The sequence below is a fragment of the Eublepharis macularius genome, chromosome 5 (genome assembly GCF_028583425.1).
Source record: "Eublepharis macularius isolate TG4126 chromosome 5, MPM_Emac_v1.0, whole genome shotgun sequence".
NCBI lineage: Eukaryota > Metazoa > Chordata > Lepidosauria > Squamata > Eublepharidae > Eublepharis > Eublepharis macularius.
This window is the reverse complement of record NC_072794.1, coordinates 92,964,462-92,991,774: the sequence shown is the minus strand read 5'-3', so window position 1 is coordinate 92,991,774 and position 27,313 is coordinate 92,964,462. Positions and strand designations below refer to the sequence as shown.

The 27,313-nt window shown below is 42.5% G+C and overlaps 1 protein-coding gene across 1 annotated transcript in view; it reads right to left on the bottom strand.

Annotated features, from left to right (window-relative positions):
• Positions 1-27,313, bottom strand: part of TRABD2B (TraB domain containing 2B) — a 701,502-nt gene that overhangs the window by 65,154 nt on the left and 609,035 nt on the right. The window contains exon 5 of the mRNA XM_054982029.1: positions 16,830-16,920. Coding sequence (XP_054838004.1) covers positions 16,830-16,920 — 91 coding nt within the window. The remainder of the gene's footprint in view (positions 1-16,829; positions 16,921-27,313) is intronic.

Sequence of the window (27,313 nt, the reverse complement as noted above, 5' to 3'; positions counted from 1 at the left end):
TGGTGTGGACAGGCAACTCCCCTTGCCTTTGTAGGGGTCTCTTTAAGGTATCTGGGGTGAAACCGGAGGATATGTGCCTAGGCTGGCCTTTGCAGACTTCGCCCTGGATGGCAGGAGCCATCTAGCTATGCCAGCATAGTAGCATAACACAACACTTGCTATCCCACGGTACCCAGCAGGTATGCTGGGGAAGCAACCATTGAACTACAGCAGGCTATTTGATGCAGTGGATCCATTGGCCTATGCCTTGCCAGTGCTCCAAAGGCTGTAATCAATAAAGTTGTGGCCCATTACATCCAACAGTGTTGTGTGTCATGTATTCTTTGCCCAGGGCACCAACTCACCATTGCCATAAGGATGCAACGCAAGCTGCTGTGAGTAAAAGAAACAAATTGCTGATGCACTTCCACCTGGAATAAGTATGCTTTAGGTTGTAGTCACCTTTGTGAGTCAGTGTAATAACTTTAACCCCCTCTGAACACATGTTGTCCAGTATTGAGAGATAAACTTTGGAAATCATTCAGTCAAATCTGTGGAGCTTCTTAGCTCAATGGTATGACCTTCTGAGAGGGAATATCACTGTGGGTCTAAGTGACTGCAAACACACTACAGACATCAACAGATAAATGAGCAGTCTCTCCAGATGCATTGCTACCACTTGATACTTCTGAAACCACTTTAGTTGGTACAAAATGAAGTAGCACTTTATTCCAGAGGGATAGCATTGGAGGAGACTAAACAGTTCCATCCAAAAGACACAAGTGCCACATGAAAGAAAACAAGATTAGCTTAGCTAGTTGAATCCATTCTTAGACACTAAGATTCCTTACTATGTTAATGTACAAGAAGTAAAGCTGAATATCTTGTTTAAACAAAGAGCCCCCCCCAAAAAGATTTTGTTTAATTAATATTGCATGGGATATAAATAAATTAAAGTTTAATAAGGAAATATACAACAGATGTTAACAAAAGGAACCAAACTACGGATTAATCTTACAAATCTGCCAAGTTCAGTGACATTTAAGTAAGGTACTATTCTTATTTCATATAGGCATTGGATCATATGAAAACAGGAAATAGTGGATTGGATCTTTCCTTTCTCCCAGCAACAACCTGAACACCCCCAAAATTCTTCACTGAGAGTTGAGGCAGCCTCATAAACAAAATGCACTGCAATCTGCTGTCCGAGGAGGAAGATTATAGGAGCAGCAGTGGGAGAAAGAAAAACATTGGTGTCCTGTCTGCTGCTATGTCATGTCTGGGGAAAACCCCGAAGTACCATAGGGGAGCTCTGTGATTCATTAGAAATATTATGGTTTTATCATTATGGGTTTTTTTTCTGCAAGTGACATAGTCGCACCCAGGAAGTCATCTCTCCATGTCCCCCTCCCCAGACTTCCCACCAGTTGCCATTGACTGGCAATCCTAGCTGAGACTCTGAACAGAAAGAACTGATTCAGGCAGCTGATGGCAAAACTGTTTTGTGTTCCATCCATCTATACTGTAGTTTCACTAAGGCTATGGCAAAGTAACCTAAGCGGCATGAGGACAGCTACTCACCAAAAGAGAAGGTTTGTTATATTTTGTGTATAGTTATTAAACATACTGTGGAAGCATTTAGCTATTTTATTCTGTAAAGTCCAGTTTATTTTTCAGTTATATACTCTAGTAAATTATGTAGCAAAGGCAGTTTTGCAATATAGATTTTTATTCTTTTTTTAAAAAAGTGCCACTATCTGGCACTACTTAATGGTTATTAATATGCAGTGTGGGATTACACCCTTCAATGAATGTAGAAGGGTGTAACCCTGCTCTGGATTACACTGGTACTAGATTTGTACATGTGCAACAGGTAGGTGGGGATAGTGCACACATGCTTGGTTCAATTCCCCCAAATCCTGGCTGTACTACTGATTTGTTACTACTCACATCTTCCTCTGATTCCTAGAAAGTCCAGAATGCATCACAGGATATCATTTAAAAATTCTTGTGTGGTTGGATATATCCTTAATGGTAAACCACCATGATATTAATGACAGAATTTCTTAACAGTCTGCAAATAAAAAAATGTTACTGGCTACTCAGAAATCATTTTGCCATTGGATATCTGTGACATCTGAAAGAAAATCAAATTCTTATAAACCTGAAATCAAAAGGACATTTTTCATAATGAAAATTCTGTAAGATAACTTTCACTAATCTTTTAAAAAGAATTTCACCTAATTCATGAGAAGAGCTCTGCTGAATTGGACCAGCAGTCCTTCTAGTCCAGCATCCTGTCTCACACAATGGCTAGGGGTGTGCAAAGCAAAACAAGCAAACCAGAAATACACCTGGAAATTGCTGTTTTGTTTTGTTAAAGCAGCTTCTGGAATGGTGAATCAAATCTGGAAAACAAAATTCTAACGACACCCTCCCACCCAAAACTTTGTGTGTTTAATTTTGTTTCAGGTTTTATTTCACAGCAGTGGCAGCAGTAGGCAGGTACTGGGCCTGCACGGCAACATCTTATTTTTCTTAATAGCATTCACCAATCAGATCCAAGGGGAGAGAACCCTTACGTTATTAATTAACTCTGTTGATGGGAAGGGGGAATGAATGCAAATGTGTAGAATTAAATCATAGGATGCAATCTGAAAGACACTTCTTTGGGGGCAAGCACTATTCAATAATATGGGACTTGAGTAGACTTGTTTAAGGGTGCATCTTGGTTTGTTTTGCATTGCTACCCGGACACTGGTTTGTCTCCTCAGGGCACTTGGACAGTTGGTCACTGTGAGGAAAAGTGCCACTGGGCAGGGTGCAAGTGGTCTGTTCAATCAGTGAAACTGATAAAAGTCCTGGAAGACCTCAATCATAGTCTGGAATTCTAAATACAATTCCCTGGGAGTTAGCCTATTGAAATTTAGAGTAGACCTGTTTAGGCGGGGGAGTTCAGACAATCATGCTGCCTGCCTGCCTACCTGCTCTTGAGTGATAGAGTCTGGTGGTGATTAATGCAAGAACACCTCTTCATAGTGGAAACAAAATGGCAAAGCACAAGGAAACATGGTGACAACAGGATGCAATTTATTGGCAATATTGAAAAAGAAAAAAGTGACCATAAAGCTGGATTGTTTTAAAGCTGCCACCAATTCACTATCTCTTTCCCAGCCAGTTTCCTGCCATAGTGTGCACCTGCTGACACTCACCTTCTTCAGGCCCTGTTGTTGTGTCTGTGTGTAGTGTAACTGAGGAAAAACTTGGTGGGTCGACGGTTTAGAGGGAGGATTGTGTTCTGTGTGCTTTTGGTGCTGTTATGTGCTAAAACAGCTGCCCTGAAGAGCCTGGAAGCTCTCATTGCAACGAACGGGGCTGAAATGTATGATAATTGAAAAATTAAACAGATTAGATCTGAGCTGACATTGCTCCACCCAGAAAAAAAATGGTACACAGTTCCTTTGAAACACCCAGATCTGAAACTGAAATGGATTTTTTTCAGTGCACTCCTCTTACCATCCAGCTATTATGGAGGAAGGGTCAACAACAGGGCTGAGGCCTTCCATCATGTTGCTTCCTGGCACTGATATTCTGGATGTGGACATTCCCTACGTCAGGCAGGCAAGCCAACCTGCCTGCGATACCTGTGAATGTATTTCTACTGGGGGGATGGGTAGTAGGGTAGCTTTCCTCCTTCACTGTATCTTGGCTATGCATTGCTTGGGCCAAGTGGTGTTATCAGTGCAACTGGAGCAGCATGTCTGGGAAGAGACCTTCGGAACTTCAGCTCTGCATCTCTTTCAGGACTTTCATGCCAACTTCAACTGACTCTTGTTTGGACTTGGGGGAGGGGACTGGAGGTATGACCTCTTGAGGAAGACTTGGCTTTGGCATTCCAGGCAATTACTCTGAACTCATGCACTACTAGGGATCATTGTTGAATAAAGACATTAACTCATACAACTGTGGTTGATGAAGTGGGGAGTCTGAGAGAATCCCCTAGCTAGGCCTGACATCCTACAGGCACTACGGTTAGTAGCAAGTGATAGACTTATCCTCCATGAATTCCAGGACAGTTGGATTGTTTAAATTTCATGACAGAAAGAGAACTGGTGATTTTAAAAGTAATAGGATCACAAGGGAAACTATTTTATGAGCAGATGGGAATTCCTTGCAAATCTGGTGTGCATATTTCCAAAGGTTAATTAAAAAATATTAAGTATTCATGCTTCACCCGTGTTCCAATTAGATTAAGAATTCACACTCATCCATGCATGATTTCTGATTCTTCACTGTAGATCCCAGGTTGGAACTACTGACAGTCATAGTGTCATATAAAAATAGGAGAGAAAGGAGGAGTGGAGTGAGAACTGAGAACATGTACACAGCATATCATCAGGGCAACTGGCCTTGCAAATTTGCGTGAGTTTGTCTCTGTTTTTCAAGCTAAAACAAAAGATCTCACTGTCCAAATGAATAAGAACACAAATATTACTGAAGTTAGATTAATGCACATGATCTTGGCAGATCCAGGAAAGTCATAATTTTTTCAGACTTAGTTTAGATACGATTTGAATTGTTGGGGTTGTTCAGTGAAGTAAGGTTTAATTTTTTTCTGATGAACCTCAAAAACTGTTTACTTATCCTAAAACTTTTTTATTATTATCCTATGATTGTCATTAGTAAATCATTTTAAAACGTGATTGTGTGTGTGTTATGTTCCATCAAATCATCTCCGACCTGTGGTGACTAGAGATGGGCACGAAGAGCAATACAAACTAACAAAAAAAGCCACGAACCGCCCAATCTGCTGTTTGTGAACAAGCTGTTTGTGAGTCCCAATTCTAAATGAACAGGTGGTCGTTGCAAGCCTCGTTCGTTGCTATTTGTCAATGCCAGACAGTCTGGCACCTGCAATCAATTCCCTTGGCAACTTAGGCAGGGGTTGTCTGAACTCAGTCTGAACTCCTGCTGTTGCCTTGGAAACCCCAATCTAAGCCCAATTTAGCTTGATAGGCAGGTCTTCCTTTCAAGTGTGGAGCTCCAAATTTGTTACAAGGGAACAAAGACCAGGGGGGAAGGGGGGGGGCTCCCAGCTCTGGCTTTGGAGAGGGAGAGACAGTTGCTGTTGGCATTTTGAGAGAGAGAGTGCATTGAAGCTTCAATTTTCTTTGTGTGTGGTAGGATAGGGATCTACCCCTTCAAGTTCCAGGGCTGCTGCCAGGCTCTGGGCCAAGCTATTATTTATTATTAGTACCTTTCCTGCTGCCTGCTCAGGTAAGGTTTCTGGGAGTGGTGCGGCAGGGATCTTGATGGCTGGAGGAGAGCCTGCTGCCCCCCACAAACAACAAACAACGAACATATTCGTGAACAGGTCATGTTTGTCAATGTTCATTGTTTGTGGATGGCAATGAACAATGAACATCATGTTTGGTATTTTTTCTGTTTGTACCCATCTCTAGTGGTGACCCTATGAATGAAAGACCTCCAAAACACCCTGTCATTAACAGACTTGCTCACATCTTGCAAAATGGAGATGTGGCTTCTTTTATTGATGTGATGTGGATTCTTGTTTTAGGTCTTCCTCCTTTCCTACTGCCTTCTACTTTTTCTTGCATTATTGACTTTTCCAGAGAATCTTGTCTTTTCATAATGTGACTAAAGTACGATAGCCTTAGTTTTGTTATTTTAGTTTCTAGGGAAAATTTGGTCTTGATTTAATCTAGAACTCACTTATTTGTTTGTTTGTTTTTACTGTCCATGGTATCAACAAAACTCTCCTCCAGCACAAATCAATTTTCTTCCCATCAACTTTCTTCATTGTCCAACTTTCACATCCATACATAGTAAAAAATGTGATTAGAACTAGGCAAAATAGATGCCTATTTTAAATAGATGATAATTAAGTTACATCTGGAACACAATGTTGATTATTTATCAAAGTATAATAAATGTGAGTTAATCAAAGTCAGTTGCACTTTTCGCCTTCCAAAAATGCACTTGATAAAAAATATTCTTGAATAAGTTATTGGATCAGCAGATTATTTTCAAAATAAATACATTTCCCAAGGGTGCTTACTCAGTAAGCTCAAGCAATCATTGGCTTTTTATGTGTTTGGTTCCTTATATACAAAGTAAGAAAAAAAGCATACATTGTGCTATATACATCTTTGTGAGACTTGATTTAAGTTAACAGCAAATATTTTTTTTCTCTTCCCACTCTTTTAAAAAAATGAGATGAGTTAAAAAAAGAAGTTGTGCTCTGAACAAATTCCATTGAGTTTATCAAATACTGCAGCTGCTACCCATTTAATTTGGAAGACTGGATCAAAAAGAGCAATCCAGGAAGCACCTGTGACTAGTGATGACTGTATTGTTGCAGAATTCTCAGAAGCTGCCCTGTCCTTCAACTATACATCAACATTGTTTGCTCTTCATAGCTTCATCTACTGACAAGATGTATTGCTAGTTGGATTGCCTCTCTGCTGAATTATACAGTTAATAATATTTTCTTGGTGAATTGAAGAATTGAGGGAATGCTTTCATTTCTATACTTGAAATCTATGGGACTATCAGCAAAAGCTGACTATTTGGGGAATTGTAGTGATGCCCATAATCACAAGAGAAAACAAGCCATAATAGGTATGTTGGATAAATATGAATATTAATGGGAAAAACAGATTTGTTGGTAGAACTATACTGTAAATTTGGATCAAGACAGTGACAGGATGATATGTGGTATCAATGGAAGGCACAAGCAGAAGTGGATTTTCTGCCAGTAGTCAAAAAAGGCAAAACTGAAGATTTGCCTATGTGGATAAAAAGCCAGACAACACAGGTAGCTGCACTGATTGGGGCTGTCCCACGACTGGTGCTTTAAAGTCTCTCTACTGCCAGCTATATATGTTTTTTCTAACAAAGCAATCTCTGTGTGATGTGATTGTGATTTTTTTTTAAAGTCAATTAGGCTTGCTTCCAGGCATAGGCATTTTTTACCACAATATGTAGGTTTGTTTCTACAGCCCACAGTCCTCCAATTCACTTGCTATTCAAAGTGAATAATTCATTCACATTAAAAAAAACCTCTTAATGATAAGAATTCCACACTTTAAGATGTTAGATCCTGACCATAGAATGGACAATGAATCTTCCAATTAGAATATTAACTAGAGTTTTCAGCCAATTGTTAGCAACTGGTGGTAGTTTGGGGGATAGGGACATAGGAGGATGCTGTCAACATTTTTATTTAACTTATATACTACCTTTCCACCATATTTAGTGTTCAAAGCATACATGTGTGTCAGGCCTTTGTAGGAATAACTGGTATGATGTAAGTCCCACTCACTCCCCCACTGTGAGGCAAAACTGTCAATGTTCCCCTCCAAAACTGACCATGTTGCTTGGTGTGGCTGGGAAGCCTCTGGTGGTGGCAAGTCTTTGGGTGTTATTTAAAGGTCTTTTTGTCCCACACTTTAAGCTTAAGTATTTATGGCTTATATCCTAGCCCAAATCTTTGGTAGAGGAGAAGCAAGAGCCCATTTCTTCTTCAAATGAAATAGCATTAGAGGCCGAGTAAAGTTCAAAAGAGAAACAGTAGGTTTATTAAACAGGCAGGGTTGGTATATAGGTAGGCAGGGAAAATAAAGCTGAGGTAAATTTTGATTGTAGAACAGAATACTTCACAAGCATTAGGTTCTTCCAACAATTCTGTCAGTGTCAATTGTTCCCTTCTCAGTAGCCAATCACAGAGGGGAGAGAGCAGTCTGTCAATTGTTCTCCCTTCAGGCAGTTTTTTATCCCTTTCCTTTCCACTCTCTGGGTGCTGCACTTAATAAACCTTTCATTTAAAAGCACATTCCATGAAAACTGGAAAACAGTTTCTGGTGATTCTTAGAGAGGCATGACGTCACTTCCAGCTTTTCCCCAGAAGTGATGCAATGCTGCTGTGCTGATGGTAATGTTTTACTTTATTTTCCTCTTGCCAGAGTAGCAGCTGGCAATGGGAACTGGGGGCAGGAAATAATGAATAATGAGTTTGTGAGGCCCCGCACCGCTGACCGCACCTTCCCCTTGTTCTGCCATCCTCTTGGTCGTCACCAGGGGGGAGGTGGGGAGCTTCCTCTGACTCAGACTAGGTAGGGACAGTGGTTAAGGCACCAGAGCCTGTCTCCTACCGGCTGGACTGGAAGCCTTTTCCTCTCTCTCTCTATACCACGTTCTAGTCAGCCACTCCTCCCTGGCGTCACTGGGAGCTTCCCTTTTATAGCCCCTCCTTGCTCCACCCCTAAACCCATCACCAATCCCCGTCCGTAGTTCCACCGCCCACTGCCCCAGTCCCTGGCTTCCCTGTCCCCATTGGGCCTGGTGCCTATCCTTCCCACCCTCCATGCTTCCTATTCCTCCCGAGTCCTGTTCTTCCCTCCCCCGTCCCGAGCCAATCCCCGGCTGCGGCTGGCAAGCCTCCATCTGAGCCTTAGACGGGGGAGCCTTCCCAGGAGCCATCCAGATGTCAGGGTTAGAATGTTCTTCCTGTGTGTGTAACCAAAGGGACTCCATTTTAATTCTTTCAGTATTCTAAGTGCTTTATTCACAGGTGCCAAGATGTTCCGAGCAGCTATCTCACAGAAGAGGATTGTTTTGGCTATCGCTTTTCCAGCCTTGGGAAACTTTTGCTTTCTCAGCTTCAAAGAGATTGTTTTGAGAACTATGGGGGGAGGTTGGGTCTGCTGGGATCTGATACTTTGTACCTTATGCTTTGCCTGTCATTCGTAACAATACACGTGTACCAACCCAGATATTGCATCTGGGCCAGTGGACTATAATGATTGCTTTTTCAGTAAATCTTTTTGGAAACAACGGACTGTTGTCTGATTGCAGAAGGTAGTCTGGATTACAATTATTATTTAGCCACAGATCTGACATTTTTGTTACGAATCACATTTTTCCAATGCCTAAGCCGGAGAAGACGGATTCCAAAGCTGCACCCGACAGGGACCGTTTGTTTGATCCATATGCCTCTCCCGGCTCTCAAGGACTGGAACCTCAAGGACCCGTTCAAAGAGGGATAGGGTCCTCTGTTACTACAATCTACACCCTTGCACCCAGTAGGACAGATACCCGGCCTACAGCCGCCGCTAACCTGCTGATTTCCTTGCCGACGCCAACACAGTGGGGATCGAGACCAAGGGACATGAGGGAGAGGAGAGCAAGTACGGTGTTCGTGCAAGCCCCGATGGAAGGCCGACGGAGTCTCAAGGTGATTGCAGAGCACTCCAGTAGCCAACCTTGGTATTATTGGAATCAAGAGTCTGACCAGTTGGAATGGGATCGAAGAGCCTCGGAGAGTACCCACACTTGGGAAACGTTGCGCCACGACGTGATGAGTTGGGACTATGCGGAGGTCGTCCCGTGGACGGGACTCCAAGATCCGAATGAACATTCGTGGATACAATTACAAAGCCAGACCATAGCCGTGGATGCTGGAATCTCGGCGGTCACAGGATTGGCAAAAGGAATCCTGGCGGGGAGATCGCAAGAAGAGCAAGGTGCGGGGGTCCAAGGCATGGGGGAAATAAGACCTTGGCCTGGAGCAACCTGTGCGGAATCTTATACAGAATACGGAGAGGCCCCGCAAGGTCCCGGCGAACCACCCTATCAGGATACAGGAACTGAGGCCGCCGCAGGGGACTCGAGTCAGGTACAAGTCTTAGAAGAGAGACTGACGAGCATGGAGGGAAGTTTGGCCCTTGCAGTCCATTTACTCTCCGTAATAGTGGTCGGGGGAACAGAAGGGAATCAATCAGTCCCTGTAGGGATGCAGACTATCAGTCAAAGTCTGGCAACTCTGCAGAAAATCGTTCCCCAGACCCTAACCAACCGCCCCCGGACCCTAACAAACCGCCCCCGATTTCTGAGGATCCAAATGAACAACCGTCAACTCCTGTCCCGGGACAACGATGACGGACGACGGAGAAGGAGAAGGAGAAGGAGAAGGAGAAGGAGAAGGAGAAGGAGAAGGAGAAGGAGAAGGAGAAGGAGAAGGAGAAGGAGAAGGAGAAGGAGAAGGAGAAGGAGGAGGAGAGTGTGAGGAGGAAAGAGGAGGGGGACAACCACCGGAGGAGCCTCCGACAACCTCGTCTCAATCTGGGGGTACTCCTCAGCATCCACCAAGAGGGACCCCGACACTCACACCGACTACGAGTCAGCCTCAGGGGCCACCACTTGTCACGCCGACAACAGTTCAGCTACAGATAGTTCCGATACCTATAACCCAGACGGGAGGCCAACCGTTTTTGCCGAGACTTGTGGCTCCGATACCAAGAGGCACCACTCCTCGGCGAACCCCGACGCCAGGGCCGAGAATAACTCCCTTGCCCATACAGCCAATACCGGGAGGAACTCCTCAACTACCTCCTCCACATCGACTTCCAGCTCCGAGGGGTCCGCCGCCGCTGCGACAGCCGGTGCCCAAAGGGCCTCCTCCACCACTACAGCCAGTGCCTAGAGGACCCCCTCCACCAGTTCGACGAGTGCCAAGGGGTCCTCCCCCGTTGCAACCTCAACCGGGGCCCCAGTACCCTCCGCCTCAGCCCCAACAGGTACCAATCGAATATTACCCTCTACCGGAGCCGGTTGCCTGAGCCCCGGAATTGCTAATGGGGTGGGTGAAACTGGAAGCCACGTTTGATGGAGATCCCTCCAAACTAGGGTTCTTCCTAGTGCAAGCCTTACAATTTTTTAACCGTTGGGGACATTTATTCGGAGACGAAGCCAGCCAAATTGAACACTTGGGGTCTCGTCTGCAAGGAAAGGCGGCAGAATGGTATGTAGCCCTTTATGTCTTAGGGCCCCCCGAATTGAATACTCTGCAGGGTCTTGTCGATGCGCTTCGCGCCCAATATGAAGACCCCTAGGAAGAGAGTAGAGCCAGAACAGAATTACAGTCTATTAGGCAAGGCAGCATGTCGGCGAGAAACTATGTTACAAAATTCCGACAGCTGGCTGCAAAATGCCCAAGGTGTGAGGAGTCCACCAAAATAATTCTTTTCAAACAAGGCATGATTCCCAAATTGTTGGATAGAGCCCTCATGCAAGATAATCCCCCCACCCTCTTGGGGTGGATTCAGTTAACTTGTGAAGTAGAAAATCGCATGCAAGAAGTACACTTAGTCGAGCAACAACAAAACACTGGACAAAGGCACTCTTCAGTACTGGTGAGAGGAAGTAGGGGTGCTGGGTATGCTACCAGAGGAGCGAGAGATGCTAGATGGCAACAAGGATTGTGTCTGCAGTGTGGACAAAGCGGTCACTTTGCGGCGCAATGTCCGTACCGGCCTGTGTAAAGAACTCCGTTCCCGCCAAGACGTCCAGCCCCCGCCGCTCTACCTGCACCAACCCGCTCAACGCCAGCTCCCAGAGCAACAAGAGGCAGAGGGGCATTTCGTAGAAATCCTCCCGAGAGAGGGTTAGAGTTAGAAGAAATTATGGACTATGATTCAACAGCTCTAATCGGGGAGGAAAATCCAGAGAGTCCTGCCTCGGGAAACGAAATGGATCTGTCGTAAAAGGACCCAAACAGCAGATCAAAGAACAGTCAGTTCCTACTCTGAACAGACCTCATGGGTCCATACTCTTCATACCAGTAACATTGGTTAATCCAGAAAGAAAAACGCATGTCCGCGTTCAAGCTCTCATAGACTCGGGCTGCTCTAGAGACATTATTTCACCGGCCCTAGTAAATGGATTAGTACTTCCCATTAAAGAGCTGGAAACTCCGGTCATCTTTGAACAAATGGATGGCACTAATATGAATCCTGTCACTACCGAAACCGTGCCAGTCATCACAGGCATGGGACAGCATTGGGAGACAAGATCATTCGTAATCAGTGCCACCGCCAAATATCCGTTGATTCTGGGAAGCAGGTGGTTGTGGGATCACAACCCCTATATAGACTGGGCAGTTGGAAGTATCACTTTTTCCCATGATACATGTAAAAATCACCGCTGGGACCAAAATTGGGGTAACAACCCTACCCTCATTGAGCAAGCCCTTCTAACTCAAGAAGAAATCAACCAAATACCTAAACAGTACAGGGCTTATATCCAAGCTTTCACTGAAGAAGAAGCCAACTCTTTACCTCCCCATAGGAGGACGGATTGTGCCGTGGAGATATTACCGGGTGCATCTTTACCCAAAGGCAAACTGTATCCCATGAGTCCTAACGAACGTGAAGAGCTCCGCAAATTCATTGACACAAATCTTCAAAGAGGATTCATCCGACCCGCTAATAGCCCGCATGCTGCTCCAGTACTTTTTGTTAAGAAGAAAGATGGGGGACTAAGACTTTGCACAGACTTTAGAGGACTAAATGCAGTATCCTCCAGCAACGCCTACCCCATCCCACTCATCCGAGATTTACTCAACGTCGTGGCGCAAGGTAAGATCTTTACAAAATTGGATTTAAAAGATGCTTACTTCCACGTTCGTATCAGAGAAGGCGATGAATGGAAAACCGCTTTTAATACGCTCCTCGGTCAGTATGAATACTTGGTTATGCCTTTTGGCCTGGCCGGAGCCCCTTTGGTTTTCATGTCCATGATCAATGAAGTATTGCATGAATTCTTATACAAAGGAGTAGTAGTGTACCTAGATGATGTCTTAATTTATTCAGAATCAGAAGAAGAACATGTAGAGCTCGTGAAGAAAGTTTTGACTACTCTAATGTGTAACAAATTGCCCATTAAACTGTCCAAATGTGAATTCCACAAAACGGAACTCACCTATCTGGGATATTGCATCTCTAAGGATGGTCTAAAGATGGACCCGGGCAAAGTACAAGCCGTACAAAACTGGCAAACACCCACTACCCGCAAAGAACTACAATCCTTCTTGGGCTTTGCCAACTTCTATAGGGAATTTATAGCGAACTTTGCTCAAATAACACTCCCCCTAACCGAACTGTTAAAAACCAAAGACAAGGGGGACCAAGCCAAAAAACCAAGTGCCAAATTGTCCTGGACGCCGGAATGCCAGGCGGCGTTCAATCACCTTAAAACCCAGTTCGTTTCTGAGCCTGTTCTACAACACCCTGATGAAAATTGCCCCTTCATAGTACAGGTTGATGCCAGTGACACTGCGATTGGAGGCATCCTCTTGCAGAGGGGGGAGGATGGTATACTTAAACCCTGTGCCTTCCTATCCCAAAAAATTTCTGAAACTGAAAGAAATTGGAATGTTTGGGAGAAGGAGGCGTTCGCTGTAAAAGCGGCACTCGCCGCCTGGAGACATTGGCTAGAAGGAGCCCGTCATCCTTTTGAAGTGTGGACGGACCACAAAAATTTAGAAGCCTTACGCAGTCCCAGAAGACTAAATGCCAAACAACTGCGTTGGGCGGAATATTTCTCTAAATTCAATTTCACTTTAAATTTTTTGCCTGGCAAAACTAACTTTCTTGCCGATGCTCTATCGTGCATGCCCCAACACAAGAGCAAGAGGGAGGAGACGATAGACACCGTCTTTTCGCCTACGCAATTAGGGGGAGTGGTGACAACGCACAGCCGCGCAACCCAACCTCCTCAACCCGATCAAGGGTGGAGACTAAAACTGAAAGCTGAAGTGGAAAAGGAGGGGGGGAACGTACCCAAAGAAAAATTGCAACAATCTGAACAAGGAGAATGGCTTTGGGGAGACTGCTTCTATGTACCCAGCAGTCTAAGGAAAGAAGTATTACAACGCTGTCACGACGCCCCTACGGCTGGACACTATGGGTACTTAAAAACACTCCATTTAGTGCAACGGCAATTTTGGTGGCCGGGCATGCGCAAAGACATTTCTCAGTATGTAGCGTCATGCCCCATTTGTCTTAGTGCCAAGTCCCGCAAGGGCAAACCCCCGGGACTGTTACAACCTTTAGAAACGCCAAGCAGACCATGGGAAACAATATCCATGGATTTTATTACCGACCTTCCCCCCTCCAAGGGTCACAATTGCATTTTAGTCGTAGTGGATTTATTCTCCAAACAAGCTCATTTTATACCTTGCACCACTATACCTTCGGCTCGAAAACTAGCGGATATCTTTCTAAAACACATTGTAAAACTGCATTCTTTTCCGTCAAAGGTGATTTCGGATCAAATTATGGGAATTGAGCAAGGTTTAAGTTCAAGCCATCATCCTCAAACCGATGGACAGTCCGAAAAAACTAATCAAATATTAGAACAATTCCTCCGCTGTTATATTAATTTTCAACAAGACAACTGGGTTGATTTGCTTCCCCTAGCAGAATTCTCATATAATAACAGTGTGCATGCCTCCACTGGAGAAACTCCCTTCAAAGTCGTTTATGGCTTCCACTTCAAACCCTTCCCGTTTGAAGCGCTCCCCCCTCCTACTTCAGCAGCCAAGGACGTTTCAGACTGGTGGGGGGAAGCTGCTCAACAATGGACTCTAATTAAAAAGCATCTAGACAAAGCCAAACAGGATTATAAAAAATACGCCGATCGCCATCGTGTGGCCGAATGGGAGTTACAACCAGGAGATCTTGTTTACCTTTCAACAAAAAACTTGAAAGTAACACAAACCAGTCGCAAACTAGCTTTGAAATTTCTGGCACCCTTTCCTGTTCGTAAAGTAATAAAGTGACTGTTGCCTTAGATTTGCCAAAGAACTTGCGCCATGTTCATGACACCTTCCATGTCAGCCTTTTAAAAAGGGCTCCACCAGCAGACCAATGGCACGCTCGAGCCCCTCCTATCCCAACCTTGATCGATGATCAAACCCATTATGAAGTACAACAAATTTTGGACTCTAAACTTAAAAGAAATCAACTGTTTTATCTTATCAGATGGAAAGACTTTGACTCTGGGTTTGATGAATGGGTCACTCTGTACATGTTCATGCTCCTAGATTAGTCAAGGCATTTCATAATCGTTATCCGCATAAACCTGGGGGAGGGGCATCTTAGGGGGAGCAGAAATGTCAGGGTTAGAATGTTCTTCCTGTGTGTGTAACCAAAGGGACTCCATTTTAATTCTTTCAGTATTCTAAGTGCTTTATTCACAGGTGCCAAGATGTTCCGAGCAGCTATCTCACAGAAGAGGATTGTTTTGGCTATCGCTTTTCCAGCCTTGGGAAACTTTCGCTTTCTCAGCTTCAAAGAGATTGTTTTGAGAACTATGGGGGGAGGTTGGGTCTGCTGGGATCTGATACTTTGTACCTTATGCTTTGCCTGTCATTCGTAACAATACACGTGTACCAACCCAGATATTGCATCTGGGCCAGTGGACTATAATGATTGCTTTTTCAGTAAATCTTTTTGGAAACAACGGACTCTTGTCTGATTGCAGAAGGTAGTCTGGATTACAATTATTATTTAGCCACAGATCTGACACCAGACACTCTGGGGCCGGGATGGCTTGCTCTCCACCCCGCCTCCTGGCCTCCCCACCTGGGCCCTCCCCCGGCCAGCCCCCGGCCTCACCCGCCCCCGGGCCACTGCCCGGTGTGGCCGTGGCAGCAGCAGTGACATCCTCCCCTCCGCGCTGCCCTCCACTTGCGGTTCCGCTGCTGCCGGCGCGCTGGGCATTCGCCCCGGCCTCTGCCACCTTGCCGCCACTGGCGGCAGCGGTGGCGGGCACTCCGGCGCTTGCTCCGGCAGCCACGGCGGTGCCGGGTCCTCCCGCCTCCTCGGCAGTGTGCCGGCCGGCTCTCTGGCCACGGCTTGCTTCCCCGCCAGGCCCGGTGGCGCCCCGGGCCCTCCCGTAAGTGGTGGTTGCTGGGGAGGGCACCGCGGGCAGCCACGGGGCCTCAGGGGGGTTGGGGAGGGGCCGGGCGGGCCCAGTCCAGGGCAGGAGAGGCCTGCTCCAGACAGAATAACTAATGCTAACATGTACAATGAGAGCAGATAACTGGTGTACATTCACGAACACATGAAGGTACCTGTTCACATGTTACAGTGAGCGGGCATATCTCTGTAAGAAAGAGACAATGCATGTTCACTTTGCAACTGAAACCAGGGACCAGTACCTGGACAGACATGTGGTTTGCATTACACATTCACTGTACATGTATTGAATATAATAGGAAAAATTAACCATCATATGTAATAAAAACAATCAAATATACACTGTACATGGCTTCAACATGTGTTCACTGTAAATTGTGAAAAGGGTTTCTGAGTGGGATTGTAGAAGAGGAGGAAGAGGAGAAGAAGGGGTGAAACAGATACACTAACAGAACAAATAGAATTAATAAGTCTGTGACTTTTTCTTTTGTAAATCCTTACTTTGGTTGGATAAGAGTCCCCAAATGACTAATATCCATCATGATTCTGCTGCTCCAGTATGCACATGCAAAACCTGCCTGACTATGGATCATGTCAAACTACTTTGAAGTAGAAAGAACTATTCTCAGGAAGTATCTGAAGAAGGGAGCTTTGACCATACCCTGAATATGGTGTTGGTATCTAAGATGCCACTGAGTTCAAATCCTGTTGTTTTAATAGCATACTGAAATCTTAAACGTTGATAGTGGCAAACCGTAATATTAGTGTTTTAGTCACACATGATTTAAATAGCACCCGTTACACTACACTTATTTCTTAGTGCAGAATCTCAAGATCAACCAATACTGGGTTGAAGCTCAAAGTCTCCTGACATGAGGACTCCAAAGTAAAAAAAACAAACAACCCAATAGCATTCAATTTATACCTAATACAAATGCATGTAAACACATATAAATGAACAGTAATGCACCATGCATTGCAAAACTTATTTGACATGAATCTTCTGACTCTAGTGAAATATATTCCCTTGTTCACAGGAAAAGAAGGAGTAAAGGGGGAAAGGCCTACTTTTCAATTGGCTGTCCTGCAGGTATGTGTTCAACTTCAAATCCAGCTTGCCTCAGCACATCAATAACAGTGTTGTTGCCCAGGAAATGACCTAAAAATGGACAGATCAAAAAGTTACTGAGAATGAGGATAAAGAGAAACATCTGGAATATTCTAGTCTGACTGAATGTCCTCAATGATGAAAACATTATTTTATTATTTTATCAATCTGTTTATTTTATTTATTGCTTTGCTGTTAATTATTGATTTATACCATAACAATAATGTAGATTGTGGGCAATTAATTGAAAAAAAACAGCTTAGTGTCTACATTAGTCATTGTCTTGTTTTACACAAGACAATAGGGGTGTGAGTAATGAATATCGTGATCTGTAAAAATCATGAAAATAACTGTTTTTGGATCTTACTTTTTTCTTTTTTTTTTAAATAAACTTTTATTAATTATAAACAGAAACAATAACAATAAACATTAAATTGCAAATACACGGAGTAATATATTGGTTATACAAGCTTGCAGGTTTCGAAGAAAAACATTTTAAACACTTGCTTACTATAATTTGTAGTTCATATACCACAAGAATAAGTCACAGTATATTGGTATAGTTGGTTTAGTTCATAGCGCTAGACTTTCAATATATCTTGGTATAGATGGTTGGGAGGAAGTGTTTCAGTTTCGTCAATGAAATTTTAAAAAGACCACCATTTTTCATAATAGTTAGATGTCGAGGAATTAGCCGATAAATTGTCTGTTATTTTATCTATAATGAGCTGATTCCACACTCTGGAGTACCAATGGTTCAAGGAAGGTGGAGACTGGTTTTTCCAAAAATATGCTATTGATGATTTTGCTATGGCAAGTAGATTAGTAATTAAATCTCGTTGAGGTGGTGGCACGTTTACCCCTTGCCATAAATTCAAAAAAATTAATTGGGGCTCCAGGGGTATGGCGTAGTTTGTTATTAATTTTATTTGCTTTAGTATCTCCTCCCAGAATGTTTTGATTTTGGGGCACTGCCACCAAAGGTGGGCAAATGTGCCTATACTTCCGCATTTTTTCCAACACAAGGGTGAGTATTTTGATGTGATGACAGATAGCTTTTTAGGGGTTAGGTACCAACGTGTTAAAATTTTAAATGATTGTAATTTTATATTTATTGCTTTTGAGTTTAGAGTGGGAGATGACCAGATTTCTTTCCACTGATCTTGAGAGATTTGCAAATCACAATCTTGTTGCCAGTTTTTTTGATATGCATATTGTTTTGGCTTGTGAAGCTGTATAATGATTTTATATATTTTTGAGATCAGCCCTCTTTTACGGTGAGTATTCGTGTCTAAAAGTTCTTCAAAATGCATTTTTGGAGCCAGTATTATGTCTTTTAGGTGTATTTTGTTTTTCATGTTGGTTAGTTGTAGGTATGTAAACCAGGGGATGGAAGAGTTCAGTTTCTTTTCTAGGTCAGTTTTTGTTACAAGGCCCATGGTTGATGTTATGTCTAAAAGGCGTATATTTCTTAAGAATGCCCATTGCTTACTATTTAGAAAGTTGCATCCTGGTGGAAACCATTCTTGGAAGAGAATAGTCGAGTACCGTGACACTGGTGGGAACAGTTTGTCTTTGTAATGATCCCATAATTTTAAGAGGCCTGTCCAAAATGTGTTATTGTCAGTTTGAATAGGTCTGAGGCGCTTTTTGCACCATAATATTTCATGGATCGACAAAGGGGAGTGTACTGTTTCTAATACTTGTGACCAGATTGTTTCCTCCTTAGATCTTAGAATTTGTAGTATGATGGAAAGGTGAATTGAGTGTGCATACAATTCAATGTCTGGGTATTTAAAAACCCCATTATGAGGGCATTGTCGCAGTATATGGAAAGCAATTCTGGGTCGCTTGTGATTCCATAAAAAGTTATTAAAGATTGTTTGCCATTGTCTCAGTGTTTTTTGTGGTATCGATACAGGGATGGTGCAAAAGAGAAAAATCATTTTGGGATGTAAAAAAGATTTGATCAAGTGATATCTGGTGTACCAATTATGCTGTTGTTTACTCCATGTCTGTATTCGTTTCTTTATTTCTTGAATTGTTTGCATATGGTTATATTTCAGTAGGTGGTCCAAATTAGCTGGGATGTTAGTTCCCAAATAAGGAAGAAATTTAGTGTTTCATTGGAATTTGAAGTTTGAAGAGAGCTTGATTTTATTTGCTTGCAAGAGATTGATTGGCATAAGCATTGATTTTTGTATGTTGACCCTCAGGCCTGAGATATGTGAAAATGCATCAAGAGTTTTTTGTAACTGTGGTAATGAAGTATCTGGTTTTGTGATGTAGAGAAGCATATCATCCGCAAACATGCTTAGTTTGTATGATTTAGATGCAATTTTGACACCATGAATTAGTGGATCATTTCGTATTTCGTTAGCCAAAGGCTCTAGTGCTATCGCAAATAAAAGTGGCGACAGTGGGCACCCTTGTCTAGTTCCCCTTGTAAGATTTATTTCCAACGATGATGTATTATTTACCTGTACTTTAGCTGTAGTTTGTGAATAAATGACTTGAAGGGCTTGGCAGAATCTGGGACCGAAGTTCATATGTTGCAGCAAGTAGTGTAGGTATGTTGTTTCCAGGGTATCAAAGGCTTTTTCTATGTCCGATGATGCTAGTATTAAATCTGGTTTTTTTTGTTTATAAATGGAAATTATGTTTAGGGTTTTGTGGATATTGTCCGTTATGTCTCTCCCGGTGATAAAACCAGACTGATCCGGATGAACATAATCTTTTATTATTGAGTTGAGTCGTTGGGTCATAACAGCTGTAAAAATTTTATAATCTTGATTGAGAAGTGAAATGGGACGGTATGAAGCTGGATTAAGGTGGTTCCTACCTGGTTTCGGAATAACGATTATATTTGCTTCTTTCCATGAGGGGGATTGATTGTTGGTATTTAATAGATAATTGCATGCTTCAGTTAGCGGTTGGATTATGGTTGTGCAAAATTTTTTATAAAATTCTGGGGGGAAACCATCGGGACCTGCTGATTTGTTGTTTTTTAAACCCTTAATGGTTGATTGTAATTCCATGTGAGAAATTGGGTTATTTAACAGGTGACGGTGTTCTTCTTTTAGTTGTTTGATGTGCTTTGAGTTAGCTAAGAATTTTTGTATTTCATTAATAGAGGGGTTAGATGAGGTATACAGTTTAGCGTAGAAATCCTTAAAGCAACATGTAATGTCTGTTGATTTGTGAAATATGTTTCCTTTTTTGTCTTGAATTGCTTTAATAATGTTAGATGCCTTTTTATCTTTTACTTTCCATGCTAGTAGTTTTAGCTGTTTAGGTGAATGAAACCAAAATTTTTGTTTTAGGTACAATAAGTTTTTTTGGATTTGGTTAGTTTCTACGGTCTCTAGAAGTTTGCGTTCGTTTAATAGTTTGCGGTAAATCTTATTGCTTCCTGTTTTTTTGTGTTGTTTTTCCAGAGAAGAGATATTGTCCAATATTGACTTTTTTTGAAGTTGTTTTGCTTTGTTTACATGGGCTGAAATTGATATCAATTGCCCTCTTAGGACTGCTTTGAGAGCGTCCCATCTAATGTGGGGGAGTATTTCCGGTGAGTTGTTAATTTGTAGGTAGTCTGCAATAGACTTTTCAATTTCCTTGAAGGTGAGTTCTTTTTGTAATAGTGATTTGTTAAATGTCCAATGTCTTTCAGGCCTAGTTTGGGAGTTTATTTGGATCTTACTTGAGACTCTCAGGAACAGAAATGCTAGTCCTGGGCCTGGCTGCTTGGTAGTCAAAAATTTCCTGCCAGGAAAAGCTCCATGGTTTGTTTGTTTGTTTGAATTCTGGAGTTTACCAGCAATGCAGCATGACCTTAAATTTCACTTTGAAATGGTACTGATTTCCTAGAGAATTTCTCCCTTCCAACCAGATCATTGCAAGGGAGGAGGAAAGACCACTCTCAGCCAATTTAAACTGCAGAGAACTGCCATTTTCCTTCCCCCTTCCTTCACTCTCCACCCCCCCCCCACTTTATGGGCTAGAGAGATTTTTTTTTCTTGTAAAAATAGGAAAGCCTTGGCTTGCTTAGGATCCCATAGAATTCAAACACTGCTCAATTTGCTTGAAACTTGGAGGTCCTTTGAAGGACAGGCAGAAGACACCCCACTACAATTTCAGTGACGTTTGGTTGAAAAACAACTCCACCTCCAAGTCCCCCATAGAGAATAATGAAAATGCAACAATGGTTGGGTGGAGTGGGGGTCTGCAATGGAAGTTTTCCTCACTTTCTGAAAGGGAACAAACAAACCACCACAAGGAAGGAAGGAAAATGCAGAGTTTTCAGTGGAAAGGTTATTTTTTTATTGTCAGTCACTGTAAGAGTACGGAAATGAAATGAATGCAGACAGAGCTTCATTTTTTAAAAACGTTGATGGCTGGGTGAATCTCTCCTGATGCTGGCTGCTTAGGGCTGCCAAGTCCCCTTACCCTTCCAATGTGATGGGGGACCCAGCACTAACCTGTTTTCTCTTCTTTGCACCCATGCAAAGTGTGCATACTCCCTAAAAGTGTGCAAGCTCCCCGCACGATGAAGTTATTCCCGGGAAATGACATTATCACACAGGCCGATGAGCACACATATGCTTTGTACTGGGCTGATTTGGGCCCCAAACTGACCCGGTGCAAAGCACAGGAGCACTCCCAAGGCAGCATAATGATGTCACTCCCAGGATTGACATTGTCGCACTGCCTAGGAGGTCTGTTTCTTTGTCTTTCTTCCTCACTGTCTTTCTCCCCCACTGGCCAGATGAGTGGTGGTGGAGAGTGGAGGGTGGGAGCGGGGGATCCCCTGCCCCCACTGGGGGAATGGCAACCCTACTGCTGCTTGACAGCCATTTAAGGAATTAGAAGAGAGAAATTAGTATGGCTTCTCAGAAAGAATCCCACTTTGGAGGTCTGTAAAATCCACCTCCCCAATTCAATCTGCCTGAAACTTTGGGTTCTTTAGATTAGAGGGAGGACTGTGTTCTGTGTAATTTTGGTACAGTAAAGTGAAAAAACAGCTCCAATTTGTCTCCTTCCCCACTGAAAAGAACAGCCACGAACATGATGGAAATAAAAGAAAACTAACAAATTTTTAGTCTGACCCAACAACGCCCCACTGGAAAACTACCCAATCATGAACATTTCACTCAACAGCCCCATATGCAAAAGCACAATGAATTTTTTCTAGATACACACCCCTATAAGATGGTAATATTTTTAGTTGTCTTGTTCCCTGCCCAAAAACTAATATGGCACCAGACACCATAGCACCTAGAGAGAGACTGTTGTCATACAAGACGGAGCTTTTACCATCAGCTCTGATCCTCCTCTCCAGCCCTAGATGCTTAAAGGGAGCTGCTTCCTGGAAGGAAAGAAGTGCCTGGAGAGAGGCTACTGCCATTGGGGACAGATATTTTACAGACTGCTCTGCTCCCCTCCCCTGAGGTTTAGTTTGTTGCTAAATCTATTGTATTTGTTGTGTTTATCATCCATTGCCTTTTCATATTGTAAGCTGCTTTGAGTTTACACTTAGTGGGGAGGCGGTTAAAAGTAGAGATGGGCACAAACAGCAATACGAACAAAAAAGAGCCACGAACAGCCCAATCCGCTGTTCGCGAGCAAACTGTTTGTGAGGCCCCGTTTCCAGCGAACGTGTTTGTTCCAAGCCCTCTTCGTGGTGTTTGTCGGCCATTCGTAAAGCCAGACAGTTTAGCGCCTTTCGATCAATTCCCCTGGCAACATAGGCATGGACTCTGTCTGAACTCCTTCTGGCTTTCCTTCTGGCTTGTAACCCATCAAAGTAGCTTCTAGCAGACAGTCGAGTTTTTGTCACTGTGACGAGAAAATGACATGAAAGGGGGAAACCCATGGATCATGCCTTTCTCGGGGTGCAATCTCTCTGAAACTTGGGGGGAGGGTCTTCAGAGGACAGTGAGGACTATGTCCCCTGCAAATTTGGTGGGTATTGGACATTGGGAAGGTCAGTTTGTAACCCCTCAAAGTAGCTTCCAGCAAACAGTCCAGTTTTTGCCACTGTGAAGAGAAAATGACATGAAAGGGGGAGACACATAGACTCTCCTTTCCCTGGCTCAAGTTCAGCTAAGTCCCAAGGGGGCCATTCTGGCTCCCACGAACCTCCAACTACGAACATGTTCATGTACATGTCATGTCCGTCAATGTTCATGAATCCCTGTTCGTGGATGGCAACGAACAACAAACATTGTGTTCATTTTTTCCCTGTTCGTGCCCATCCCTAGTTAAAAGTACCCAAATAAATAAACAAATACAAAAATCTAGAAGCTTAAGCTCAGACCTTTAGGCCAAAATCCAGAGATCTCCACTCCCAAGTGGCTCATCAAATGCAGAGCAGCAGCAAGTGCTCCCCAGTGGCATTACTTTGCAGGGGCACTGCTCACCAGGAGCCTCTCTAAACATAAGAACACAACAGCAGCTCTGATGGATCATATCAATGTTGCATCCAGTCCAGCATCCTGTTTCACAGAGCAGCCAATTAGTTAACCACGAGAGGCAACAAGCAGGGGATAAAGGCACTTATCAAGCAGGGGATAAAGGCACTTATTAACATCAAGTCTTCCCTTGATGTTAACTCCTAGCACTGGCATTCAGAGGCTTGCTAACCTTTTTAGTCACCATAGCAAATAAGTTATCAATGGATGTATTCTCCATGAAACTGTCTAACCATCAAATCCAACTCCCTAGACTTCTTGGATTTCCCTCTTTATACTGTTTCCAGCTCTGCAATATCCTTTTTGAGATTCGTTGACCAGAACTGCACACAGTATTCCAAATGAGGCCAGATCATATCTTTATACCAGGACATTACAATATCAGCTGTTTTATTCTTGATCCCTTCCCTAAGGATTCCTATTTTAGAGTTTGACCTTTTCACCACAGCTGCACACTGCGTTGACATTTTCATTTGCATCCATACCAACTTGGCCTCTGCACAGCACAAGCTGCATCTAGGACTCCCCGTTTTCCTCAGCTGATATGGTCATAGACTAAGAGCCAAAGGCCAAGACCACTTTAATAATACTAACAACAACGACAACAACATTCAATTTATATACTGCCCTTGAGGACAACTTATGGCCCACTCAGAGCGGTTTACAAAGTATGTTACTATTATCCTCACAACAATCACCCTGTGAGGTGGGTGGGCTGAGAGAGCTTCTAGAAGCTGTGACTGACCCAAGGTCATCCAGCTGGCTTCATGTGGAGAATCAAGCTCAGTTCTCCAGATTAGAATCCCACGCTCTTAACCACTACACCAAACTAATCATTATGTTTGTAGCCTGTGCCTCCATCTTGCCTGGCACCTGATTTGTCTGTATGGACTGATTTATGAAATTTAAATGCATGACATTTAGCTTTCTCTCTGCTACCTCTCTATATAAACAGAGAAGTATGCATGCACCCAAGTAATGGTGGGTCACAGATCAGATGCAGATTGCATGACAAGGCACAAGATGATGAAGATACACAACATCCAAGAAATCTTGATAGTTAAGAAAAACTGAGTATTGTAGTAATGGTTGAAGCAAAATATAAACTCTCCCACTTGGGTTCATGCATTATCCAAGGTTCTCAGTCAAGCCCAAGAACTATACCAGGGATCGAACCAGGGGAACTGCATGCACATCACATTGTTACACACACAGATTTTGATCCAGCAAAGGGATTGGCACACAATGGCTTGCTTTGCGTGCAAACCTTGGATGATATTGAAAATCTCTAAATATTCAAGAGTAACTTAGATTCCAACCACTTAGAATCTTGTTTTTACTGTCTATATTACAAAGAAAACATGATAATTACTATCAGTTATTGTAACAGTGATGTGCATAAAGAAATTTTAGTACAATTTGGAAGAATCATAAAGAGGTTTCTAGCCAAAGGACACTTTTTAGGAGACCCTATGAAATTTACCCTATGAAATTTATTTTGAACAACAATATACAATGAACCCCAATTAAAATTGCATTTACAGTTCTAACTTGATCCAAGTTTCCTCCCACTCATTTGGAGAAACAAGTAATTGTTTGATTTTGGTTTCCTAACTGGCTTATAACTAAAGCAGAGACAAGATCACAAAAATGTGTTAAATGACCTCAGAGGTTTGAGTGCTAGGACACTGGTGAGTCATTAACTTGATGTGATTGAAAGCATTGAAGAAATATCCCCCCCCCACCCAATGCAGACCTGGAACAAACAATGGGCCCAAATCCTTTAGCTTCAATTACTGATACTTTCCAAAAATACAAGCCCAGATTGTGGTCAGTTCCAAGAGAACACTGCCAGTATTGCTTGCATGCACAGGTTATTTAAGCAAACATGAGACAAATCCTTGGACGAAAAATAGACTGAATCACATTATGAGAAGCAATCTTGAAATCATTTAGCATCTAGTCACCCCACCGACTTCAAAGTGGTTTACAACAGTGGTTTGAAGATTATAGGCACTCTCCCATCTCTTGTATCATGGTCCAAAGCTAAGTGATTTCGAGAGGCTTTTGGATCTACATTTGAATTCAGTCTAAGTTATCTTTTTTCCATCTGCTGTCAGTGAAAGGCTAAAACAGTCATTGCATAGATAAACTTACAATAAAGCAACTCTTCAATCTCTCCATGCAGCATTCCTTTCTGATGACCTAAACAACTATGCTTAAGGTCCAGCCTCTTTATTTTAGTATGACAGAATGTGTTCTTTACAAAAAACCCCAAAGTACATAAGCACAAGAAGGTATATCCAGAAATAGAGGTGCATTGTAAACAACAAAATGACACCACTTGAACCCCAATATGAAAAAGTGACAAGTATAGTGTAAACAATATTCAATATACCATTAAAAAGTGATTAGCTACCCAGAAAAAAATGGCAGGATTTGAGTCCAGTGATGCCTCAGATACCAACAAGATTTTCAGGGTGTAAGCTTTCAAGAATCTTCTGATATGAATAGGAATGGAGATCACTGAGCCCTTATATCCCAGCCAGGAGGTGGGAGGGGTGTTACAAGGAAGGGCATCAGGGTGCAAAGGTACAATACATCTTGATTAGTGCAGATATATTTTACATATATCTGTATGCATATCTATATTTTAGGAGTGAGATAATGTTCTTCTGTTGGGAGAGGCAATACAAAATAATAAATTTGAATAAAAGTGCTGAACGTATTATAAAATAGCTAAATAAAAATTGTAATGACTTTTTAGAATTGTAAAGACCTTTAAAATTTATTTTCAGTACACTTTATTATTTTTACACTAGCTGATGAGACTGGTTACTCCAATGTTTTTTCCTTTTCCCCCATTCCTTTCTTCCTTCCCCACCCCATATATTCTGTCAGCAGCATTGAAGAAAGGAGCTCTGACTGACAAAAGCTTACACCTTGAATATCTTGTTGGTCTCCAAGGCGCTGCTGGGAGTCAAATCTTACTGTTCTACTGCAGACCAACATGGCTACCAACCTAAAACTAACCAGCATTTCCTGTTGATGCTGCTGGAGATTCTGCCAATGGTTGGCTGGCTCAAACACTATTCCACCAACAGACAACAGTGGCAGCTGGTTGGGTGGAGGGCAGGCAGCAAACAGCGGACACTGAAAGCCCTCAACCACAGTAATCAGTTTCCTAACAGATAGCATCTAAATGAACTTAAGGAAAGTATCTTAGCTTGGTTCAGAAGGCTTGTTGCTCTCATACTTGACAGCTGATCCTTTCTTGTCAAGATAGGAGCATTCTTTTTGAAGTGGACTTAATGTTCAGATTTTGATTTTAATCAGAGAAAATGACCTGTACTGACAATTTAAAGCTTTAAATTAATATTATTATCCACCTTCAGAATGGGCATCAGGATGCAAAGGTATGATATAGGTTGATTAGATTAGAGTGGGGCAGCAAAAGAGTATGTCAGGATGTAAAGGTACAATGCAGCTTGATTAGAGCAAATATTAGTATATTCCTTTATATTCAAAATAAAAATTAAAGGCTTTCAAAATAAAAATTTAAGACTTCTGTTTACAATCATAGCAAAAAATGAATAAAGTTGCTTTGCTATAATGTCTGTATTTCAAGATACGACCCTTTAAAACAGTAGTCAGTACTCCAAGATCTTCAGTAAAATCATAGCAATTGACTAAACATGAGCAAATACAAACAATACAATAGTGCAAATGTTCTGTCATTTCCAGAACTGAACTTCTTAGGAAATTAGGATGTAACAGAAGGTGAGAAGAACAGAACTACAGATGAGACCCAACAACCCCAAAAGGAAAATGGTTATTGATAGTCTTAATTACTGAAATATCCAGAAAATTTATCTCAGCAGTGAATTGAAATGTTGACTTAAGCTGGGAAATGTGTGTATGTACTACTCTGTAATGCTCTGTAATAGAAGAACCAAAATCCTTAAAATATTGTT